Raw genomic sequence first — 11,026 nt, 5'->3', positions numbered from 1 at the left:
ATCAATTCTGCAAGCAATATGATAAAGCATTTCCTGAAAAAAAAACAAACTGTAAAAACCAAAACTGTTTTAACTCCATGGATGTCTAACGGGTTACTAAAATCTTCAAAAAGAAAACAAAAGTTATATGATAAGTACTTGAAAAAAAAAAACTTATAAAAACGAAATGACATATAAAAATTATAAAAATATATTTGAAAAAACAAAAAGAAACTCAAAAAAGCTTTATTATGCAAAGCTATTAAGCAAAGCCACCAGAAACACTAAAAAAACATGGAGTGTAATTAAAGAAATAATAGGAAAAAATATTTATGCGAGAAACATTCTGCCAAAAAAAATAACAATTGATAAAAACACAATTTATGATAAATCAATTATTGCTGAAAAACTTTTTTAGCAATAATTGATTTATCATAAATTTTTTTTTTTTGTTTTGAATTTGGCATTAAAAATTCCTATGAATTCAACACCATTTGAATCTTATTTAAAAAGTTACGATAAAGTCATGGATGAACCTAATTTAAAACTAATTGAATTGCAAACCGCCTTTTTTTGCCTTAAAACTAACAAAAGTGCTGGATTTGATAAAATTAACGTTAATGTTGTAAAATCAGTATATAATATAATAGAACCCTCGTTATTTCACATATTTAATCTTTCACTTAAAACAGGTATCGTCCCTGAAAAGCTAAAAATTGCACGAATCTCGGCGATATTTAAGTCTGGAGATGACTCAAATATTTCTAATTATAGGCCAATATCTATTTTACCTTGTTTTTCAAAATTACTTGAGAGGATAATGTACAATAGACTTTTTAATCACTTATCAGAAAACGACATGCTGTATTCAAAACAATTTGGTTTCAAAAAAAAATAATTAACGGAGCATGCAGTGATTCAACTAGTAAATCAAATATCAAGTGCATTCAGTAGTAACTACTTTACCTTAGGAGTTTTCATTGATCTGTCAAAAGCTTCCGATACCGTTAATCATAATATACTAATAAAAAAACTTTAACACTATGGTGTAAAAAACAACAATTTACTTTGGTTCAAAAGTTATTTGGCCGATAGAAAACAATTTATAGTTTATGAACAAAAACAAACATTTCCGACTGCCGTAACTTGTGGGGTTCCCCAGGGCTCTTTTTTAGGACTACTGTTGTTCCTAGTGTATATTAATGATTTAAATTTAGCAACAGACCCATTAAATTGTATTCTTTTTGCAGATGATTCCAATCTTTTTTACTCCCACAGTGATATTAATACACTATTTGAAACAACAAACGAACAATTATTGAAAGTTAATGAGTGGTTCAAAAGTAATAAACTTTCTCTAAATGTGGATAAAACCAAATTTATTTTGTTCCACAAAGTTAATAAATCAAAAAATATTCCCATCAAATTGCCTAATCTAATAATAAATAACACTAGCATTAAAAGGGAAAACTCAGTAAACTTTCTAGGCGTAATCTTAGACGAACATTTACGTTGGAGTTTACATACAAAAAGTATTGAAAATAAAATATCAAAAAGTTTAGCAATGATATATAGGGCTAAACCATTTTTAAGCAGTAGTTCTTTGAAAAGTTTATATTTCTCTTTTATTCATTGTTATTTAACTTAATGCAATATTGCATGGGCAAGTACAAACCATACAAAATTAAAAAAATTGTACTGTAAACTAAAACACGCGTGCAGAATAATTTTTGGAGCTAATAGAACACTACCTTGTGAGCCTCTTCTGCGTACACTTGGAGCATTAAATATATATAAAATCAACTTAAACCAAGTTTTAATGTTCATGTATAAAACAAATTTAGGATTATCTCCTAAAATATTTCAATCCTATTTTGACAAAATAGTTCATAAATATCCAACAAAATTTTCAAGTAACAACTTTGTTGTCCCAAAATATAATTCAAAACTAACTTCATATACAGTTCTTTATCGTGGACCCTACTTTAGGAAAATGTTTCCCAAAATTGTAAATACACATAAAACTAGTATAGAGCAGTTTTAAAATGAATCAAAACAAGCATTCTTACTTATGGATTTTAATATATCCGATTTTAAATGTTTTTTTTAATTAAAACTCAAATACATAAAAATAATTAATACAAAATTATGTCACTGAGTGTATCAACATTTTTTTTTTCATTATTATCTTAATTATGGTATTACCTCTATGACGTTTGCTAATTTATTTACGTTATTTCTATGAAGTTGACTAATTTATTTTTGCTATTTCTATGGTGTATATTAATTTATTTACTTTTTATTTTTAAATCTTACTTTAAATTTTTAATTCTTAATAAATGATAATATCTTATTTATTTTTTCTTATTCTGAAAAAATGATCTTACTCTTTCCTTAAAGTTTTATTCTTTAAGTTTTTCTTTAAATGATAAGGAATTGTTATCTATTTTACTTTTTTATTTTTTTTATTTTTTTTATAAATAGTTTGTTAACTATAGATATTTAAATACTACGGTTTTTGTAAATACGTGAGAATAGGGCTCGGTGATAAGGCTAAATTAGTCTTCTTCTTGCCCTGCCAATATTTATTTTTATTTATGTGCTTCGAAACTGTATGTATTATTTAACGGCAAAAAAAAAAAAAAAAAAAAAACATGTAGAGAGGTAGCAGCTTCAGTAGAAAATTATGATGACGATGATGATAATAACGATTATAATGATTATGTTGATCATAATGATGTTTATATATGCATACATTTGCAAAATATAAAATGAATTTCTGAATAATAAAATATACTTTATGATGTATAAATATTTATGCAGGCCCGGTCATAACGCCAGCTATAGCTACACTTTATCACCTGGCCCCGGCCCTGGTCAAATATCAACCCCGGTAAATGTGATTTATGACACTTACTATGTGATACATTTACTATTTTAAGATTTGTACTTGCTCATTGGATGGGTAAGTACAAATCTTAAAAACAAAGTTGAACAGTAAACAAAAACATGCGTGCAGAATATTATTTGGAGCTGATAAAATTGTACGATGCAAGCCTCCTCTGCGTATACATGGCGCAGAAAAGTTCATAAAATCAACTTACACCAAGTTTTGATGTTTATGTATACACTCTAAAAAAACAAACGCCAATATAACGTATGATTTTGAAAAAAGTAAACACTATCCGTTATATTGGCGTTTTATTTTTTTGTGTGCGTCATAATTTCTTTATGCTTGATCAATTCCCAACAAATGGTAGAGTCTACCGTTATATTTATCCGTTATATTTATCCGTTATATCTATCTCTCGTTTTATGCGTTATATTTTTTCGTTCTAAGGCTCTTCTTGATCCAAACGCTCTAAAAGAATCTCTGAAGTGATAACTGTATTAATAAATAAATATAATAACAAAATTTAATAAATATTTATTAAATTTTATTATTATTTTTATTAAAAGAGTTATATATTTAAAATAAAAAAAATATGAAAGCTATAAAAGTTACTTATAAAAATCGTAGCGAAATAGTTCAAATTGTTTGCATTTGTTCAACAAAGTAAGTATTTGTGTTGTTATATCAATAACCCATATGTAAATATATTATAAATTATAGATACAATTATTGTATGTATTACTATAATTTGTAACAGACATACATATGGCTTATATAAATGTATGTACATATGGGTTTTATATATATATATACATACATATATATATATATATATATATATATATATATATATATATATATATATATATATATATATATAAAATTATATTTTTTAGTTTGTCTGACATTCAAAGTCATTGAAATTATTGGTTTGAAATGGCTTGGATGCCCAGTTAATGAAACAAATTTTAATGCATTATTAAATGAACAATCACTGGAGTTTGTGGTCGACATCCAACAAACAGATACCTTTAACAACCAATCTCCATCTCAATCTTCAGGTTCTCATTCTGATCTTCAATCATCATGCTCCACGTCATTCAGCTTTCTTAATGAATTACAAAATAACGATATTTTTTCTGAAGATATTAATAGTCGCAAGCAAAGACGCCTTAATGATTTTTTTCCTGTTCCTTTTCCATCAACTCCATCAGTTCAAATCAATTTTGCAACCCCAATTGATGTCACCAAAAATCAAGCTCAACCATGTTCAACAGCAAATTTATCTTCAAATACCAATCAGTTGACAGACACTTTAAATTCAAAACGAAAGGTATTTTCATATAAATGTAATTGCTGTACTTTTACGAATTTTAGGTACTGTTTGATGAAGAATCACTTACAAATTCATGGAAACAAAGCTTTTATTATTTGTGATATATTTTTTTCAAAGTTTAAGACACTCTATGGATTTCAAAAGCATACCGAGCAATGTTCAGCACTTGTAGAAAGTAGTCTTGATGTTGAAATAATTGAAGAAGTAGAAGAATATCAAGTAACTGACGATAACTTAGGAGCATTAGCTTTGCATCTTCAAGGTAAGCAGAGGTGTGCTCAAAAGATTTTAGATTCACTTTTTTTGCATCTAAAGGAAATGCTGTCAGTGCCAGATATTAATGTTTCAACTAAAATCTTGCTGTGAAATGTTATCATCTCAAAATTGTCGTGAGAAGTATTTTGTGAGAGTATTCAAAATGCCTTTAGTTAAATCTGTTGGACTGAAGAAACAAGGTTGTATTGTACCATTTTTAGACACATTGTCTTTTTTACTTCAATCTCCTGAGATTGCTAAATCTATTGATCATAAAATTAGTATAGCAATTTACTGTGATGATCTCGGTATCACAAATCCAATTGGTAAAGCTAAACACAAACTTTGGCAATGTATTTTCAAATTCTTAATATTCCTGCAAAATACCGTGGCAGAACATCAACCATATTTCCTTTAGCATTTACAGGTAGCAAGATGTTGAAAGACAGTTTCTTCCTTTGTGAGCTGTTAAGTGATTTTTTTGATGTGATGTCAAAACTTATGACGGGGATAGAGTTAACAGTATTAGGAGTTCCTAATGTAATAACAGGTGAGTTATGTTATTTTTCTGGCGATTCATTAGCTGCAAATGCCATTGGTGGATTTAAAGAAGGCTTTAGCAGGAAGACTGTTAGGTGCTGCAGAGTGTGTAATTCAACTAGAAGGGAGATGTATGCAAATACTAGACACGAGCAATGTTCTATACGTGATTTGAAAGAACATTTAATTAGATTAAAAGAGTTAGATTCTGGACTAAGACCTAAAGATAAAATTAAGTGGTCAAAATATTATGGGATATCCTCTTCAAGTGTGCTTTTATCAATTCCATTATTTGATGTAACCAAACAAATTTTATTTGACCCTATGCGCGATCTTTTAGAAGGTGTTGTTCCTCTTCAGTTAGAACTGTTTCTTGCATATGCAGTTGAAAGTAATTTTATAACAGTATTATCACTAAATACATGGCTACAATCATTTATCTATCCATTTCAGATTGAAAAACCTAGTCTAGTTTTAAAAACATGTAAAATTAAAGGAAGTTTAGGAAGTGGTCAAATACAAAAACTCACAAGAGTTTTACCTTTTTTTTTATTGAAAAATATTTTACCTCATAATGAACATCTTAAATGCTTGCTAAAGTTGATACAAATAGTTCAGCTATGTATGTCTCCAATGATATCAGAAAAATCTTACTGATTTAAAAGAAATCATTGCTGTGCATCATGAACTATTTTTGGGTTTATATCCTTATAGATTTATACCAAAGCTTAATTTCCTAAAACACTATCCATTTCAGGCATCTACATCAGGACCTTTAAGAGAGTACATGTGCATGGCTTTTGAGCGAAAACATCAAGTGGTTAAAAACTATCGACATTTTAACTTTAAGAACATTCCATATACAGCATGTAAGGCAATGATAGCAAACACCACTTCACATTTTTTTAATTCATTAGGTGTGATTAAAACTGATATCTATTGTGAGGAGGATGAGTTAAAATATATGTCAGGAGCAATACAAAGTGCAAAAATTGATGGCATTTTATATAAAATTGGATCAGTTATAACTGTTTTTGAAAATGACCTTATTTTCCATCAAATCACTAAAATAATATCAAAATCTAGAAAGAGACACTTTGAAACGATCTAGTTAAACACTACATTTTAACGTTTATTCCACCTGCATATTGCCTGCATTTTCTTCATGGAATATTGTAGTTCCTGAGAATTTACAGTTTCCATGGTGCACGATTACACTATCAGTTGGTGATGTCATCCTTGTATTTCCACTTGCTATTCCAAATTTATCTTTTAGTAGTGTTTCAAATCAGCAAATACAATAAAATTTGTGGAATTTATTATCTTTAAGACTGTTCAAGATCATATTTTAAACCAATCTTCATTAAAGTTTTTAAAAAAAGTTTATATATACACTAAAAGCTAAATAATAATAAATATTAGAAAATACTAAAACTCTGTTTTATTTATTTTGTAATTATTAGATAATAATGGCTATAAAGCAATATAAAATCTTTTAATAGATTTAGATTTTAATAGATTTTGATAGATTTAGCTTTTCAACCACTTATAGAAGTTTAAATGGTTGAATAAAAGTTTATATGTTTTATAGTGTTATAAACTAGATGACTTTATTATGATGGATAGTTAGATATTCTTTATATATAAAAATAATACAACTAAAATTAGTTGTGCTAACTCTACTAACATGTTGAATAAGATACTAGTATGAATCTAAGAATATGAAACATTTTATTGAGTAACTCTCTGGTTTTCAACTTTTTAATAAACTCAACTTAAAGTTTTACAGTAAAAAGTTGTATTATTGAATGGTATAAACAATTTAATTTTCACTTATATGTGATATTGCTGTAAAAAATGACTATTTTACTATTTTCTAACCTTGTTATTTTACTTTTTAATGTTGAGATTGAAAAGTTCATGTTTATAAGGTTTTAAAATTAGGATATTTTTAGAAGTCTAAAGTCAAACTTCCTCAATTGGATGTGGATCTTCTGTTAACTTATTTTTCTAAGCCAATTATAGAATTGCTCAATGGAACTAATAATGTTTATGTTATGAAAGAACTAAAGAATGCTCTTACTCAATTTTCAGCATTAAAGGTGACTGGCAATGACCCGTTTGGTAACAGAGAGTTCTTCTCGCGTCTCAAGACTACTTTAAGAGACCTCTATCCTGAGTTCAAGGACGAATGGGTATGTTTTTTACAAGTAATTTTCCACATACTTTTTTCTTGTTGTAACTCTTTCATTTTATAAAAAAATGTATTAATAATAATAAAATTTTTTGTTATTAATAATAATTACAAAAAAACTGCTCAACTGAAATTGCTTACTGCTTAAAATAGTTTAATGTGTATGTAAATTGCTTAACTCTTAAGACATGGCCTGAAATAGCTTTTATACATTGTTTTCTGTCATTCACATTCACCAACTTAACTTGCATTTATTAATAAACTTGTGTCTGATTTTTTGGTTTATAAAATAAAGCACACATCCAATGTAACAACATTATGTAGTCTCCATAGATTGTTTGGGAATTTTTCATCGATTTTGATTGGTTAATTTGTGAGGTTTCCACTGTGTTGGTAGTTTTTCTTGTTAAGTTTGTTTTGAACAAAACAATTGATTATGGAAGTACATAGATTAGATTTGATGAAAAAAGGATAACTGTTTAATATTGTATTTGGTTTAAACCTATGTTTTAAGAACTATTATTTCTGTATTTAGGAACCATTATTTCGGCAGATAAGCAATAATCTCCGTCAACAAAGATGGTCTAAGGTGAATGAAAGTTCCTCAAAATTTTTACAACTAGCTAGAGGGCATAATAGTTTAGCCATCAAAGATATCGGGACACTTGCTGAACCAGTTTTATCAGCTGAGTTAGAGCTCAAGGTATTAACAGTTAGTTTATAATTGATTTATTTTCTGTATTGATACAAAAGATGTTATTGATAGCCAAAGTACTATTTTAATCAATGATATCTTTTTTTTCTAAATGTTACTGAACTATTAATTATTTATATTATTTTTATTACAGAATGAACTTGCAAAAGCTGTTCCATCTGTTGCTGTATTGAGCATCCTCAACAGAAGCCTATATCATCATCTAATATATTCAATCAAATTCCGCATAGACTTCGAATAGCTCTATCTCTTCTTATTGAAGAATTTAAAAGGTTTTTTCCCCAACATGAAAATATTGTTACTAATTCTAGATGGTTTCTTAAGGCTGCATTTAGTGATAATGTGAATGTTGTTTCAAGCATGACGGAACTGCAAAAATTGTTTATTTCTAAAAAAAGCAAAGATGTTCTTTTTTTGCTATCACATGTAAGTAAAAATAAGTTAAAATGCGGTAATGGTGTAGTGGTAAAGCACTCGCTTCATAAGCAAGAGGTTCCGAGTTCGAATACAAGTTGAGTGCGGTACTACCAGGGACGTGGTGGGGCCACGTCCCTGGTAGTACTGCACTCAACTTGTTTTTCCACGCAGAAGCCTTAATTAGTCTTAATATTGTTTTTGGTCTTTGAGTTTTTGTTATAATATTGTTGACAAATGTTCAAAACTAATAATATCTAAAAAAAAACTTCACATTATTTTATAATTAAATTTGATTAAAATTACTGACGAAAGTCTTAAAAATTTTAATAAACCATAACCTGTATGACCTTGTAAAATGATAAATATAGTTTTGAAGAAAAGATTTTTTATTGACTCCAAAATATATCTGTTTGTGTGTGTTTGTGCCTGTGTGTGTGATATAACAAAAAAAAAAAAAAAAATAGCAATAACAAAATAAAAAACAAAAACAAAAAAAAAAAAAAAAAAAAAATATTATTTATGCTTTTGTTTTAATAAATACCAATAGTTGATGATTATAAAAACTTTAGAACCCTAAAAATAGTACCTGTGTCTGCAGATGTTACTGGTTCGGTTATATAGTACATTTTATTTATAAAATGTATTTTTTAGTGGGAATATCGTCTTGTACCAATAATAATGTTATATATTTTCATAATTAGTTTCAATGATTTTTTAAATTAAACATTTTTAATAATCTTTAGTTAGCAACAACATTTTGTATCTGTGGTAAAGTTACACTTATCTTTTCAGTATGAGTAATCATTTCATAAATTTTAAAAGTGTCATTTACTTATCCACTTTTTTATTATACAGATTCAAGTATCATCAACATCTGGTACCAGTGGTAAAGTTACATATATCTTTTCACTACAAGTATATTCTTTATAGATTTTAAAGGGGTTGTTTACTTGTTTGTTTTTTGTATTTATTAGTGGCATCAACATCTAGTAGCAATGATAAAGTTATATCTTTTCAAAATAGTTGTAAAAAACTAATTAAATGATTTTATATTATGCCCTGTTTTATGATGTGTTCTTAGGTGGTGACAACTTTTATTTCCAATGATAATGTCACTTATTATATCTTTTCAAAATCATTTTAAATGACATACATTTTGAAGATAATTTTGTGCTTGTTATCTTTTCTATTTTGAAGTCTTTAATGACGTCTGGTAGCAATGGTAAGGTTATATCTTATCAAAAATGATTGTTATGACATAAATGATATAAGGAAATCATAAATAAAATGATACAAATGACTTAGTATGAGAAGATATCTTTTTTTATTGCTCATTTTACTTTGTAATCTTTAGTGCTAACAGCATTTAGCACTAGTGGTAAAGCTGCATGTATCTTTCTACACGACTTTGTATTCCATAAACTATTAAGTTATTTGCTTATTAGACTTTTTATTTTAAATTCTTTAGTGGCACCAACACTTAGTAGACATGGTAATGTTATATTTTTAAAAAATTATTATAAACAACTATTTAAATTAATATATATTATACATATTTTTAATTTAAGTTATTTGGTGGCTGCAACATTTATTACTGACGGATCAACATCTGGTACCACTTTCAAAGTCACAAGTATCTTTTCACTGTAAGTATATAATCCATATATTTTGATGAGTTTGTCTGCCTGTTTTCTTTTTTTCTTTTATTTATGAGTGATATCAATGGCAATTGTGACATCAGTAGCAATGGTAAAGTAATATCTTTTCGAAATATTTGTAAATAACCAATAAAATGTTTATGATTTTATGTCATACCCTATTTTATGATGTGTTTTTTCAATAATAATCTTACCGATGATGTCTTTTAAAATCATTATAAATGACATTTTGAAGATGTTTTTTTTCTTGTTATGTTTTGTATTTTGCAGTCTTTAATGGCATTGACATCTGTTAGCAATGATAAGGTTTTATCTTTTTAAAGTGATTATAAATGACTTCGTAAAAGAAGATGCCTTTTAAATTATTGTTCATTTTATTTTGTAACCTTTAGTGGCAACAGCATTTAGTAGCATTTAAAGGTACATGTATCTTTTCAATACGAGTTTATATTCCATAAATTATTAAGGTGTCATTTGCTTATTATTCTTTTAATTTTATATCTTTAGTGGCATCGACACTTAGAAGCTATAGTAATGTTATATCTTTGAAAAATAATTATAAACAACTGTTCAAATTAATATATATTATACCTTTTTAATATATATCTTACCTTTATTTAGTGGCATCAAAATCAAGTAACAATGGTAAGGTTATACCTTTTTAAAATACTTATAAATGATCAATTAAATGAAAATATATTATAAAACACACATGATATAAATTGGATATCTTTTTTCGTTTTGTAATTTTGAGTGGTGTCAACATCTTGTACCCAATTTTAAGGTTATATATTATACATTTTTTAAATGCTTATAAATTGTATATGTAAACTTTAGACACTTGCAATTATTTTTTAATTTATTTTACTAATTTTATTACATTTCTATGTTCACAACCAATACATATAATAATAACTTAACTGAACATACAATAATAGTTTAACTGATCATAGTCAATTAAATTATTTATATAGTGATTATTATTTTAAAGCGTTTTTGTTTTTGTTTTTTAATACCATGTGCTTGTAAAAATGGTATC

At 27.0% G+C, this 11,026-nt stretch overlaps 1 protein-coding gene across 1 annotated transcript; it reads left to right on the top strand.

Moving 5' to 3' along the window:
* The first annotated feature begins 3,435 nt into the window (after positions 1-3,435).
* LOC136079509 (uncharacterized) lies at positions 3,436-8,507 on the top strand. The gene is made up of 4 exons (XM_065795245.1): positions 3,436-3,535; positions 3,769-7,198; positions 7,733-7,900; positions 8,046-8,507. The coding sequence occupies exons 2-4, from the start codon at positions 7,061-7,063 to the stop codon at positions 8,151-8,153; spliced, it is 414 nt and encodes a 137-aa protein (XP_065651317.1). The 5' UTR covers positions 3,436-3,535; positions 3,769-7,060; the 3' UTR covers positions 8,154-8,507.
* Positions 8,508-11,026: the final 2,519 nt, after the last annotated feature.

Source organism: Hydra vulgaris, chromosome 04 (assembly GCF_038396675.1).
Source record: "Hydra vulgaris chromosome 04, alternate assembly HydraT2T_AEP".
Taxonomy (NCBI): domain Eukaryota; kingdom Metazoa; phylum Cnidaria; class Hydrozoa; order Anthoathecata; family Hydridae; genus Hydra; species Hydra vulgaris.
This window is presented reverse-complemented; position numbering and strand designations above follow the sequence as displayed.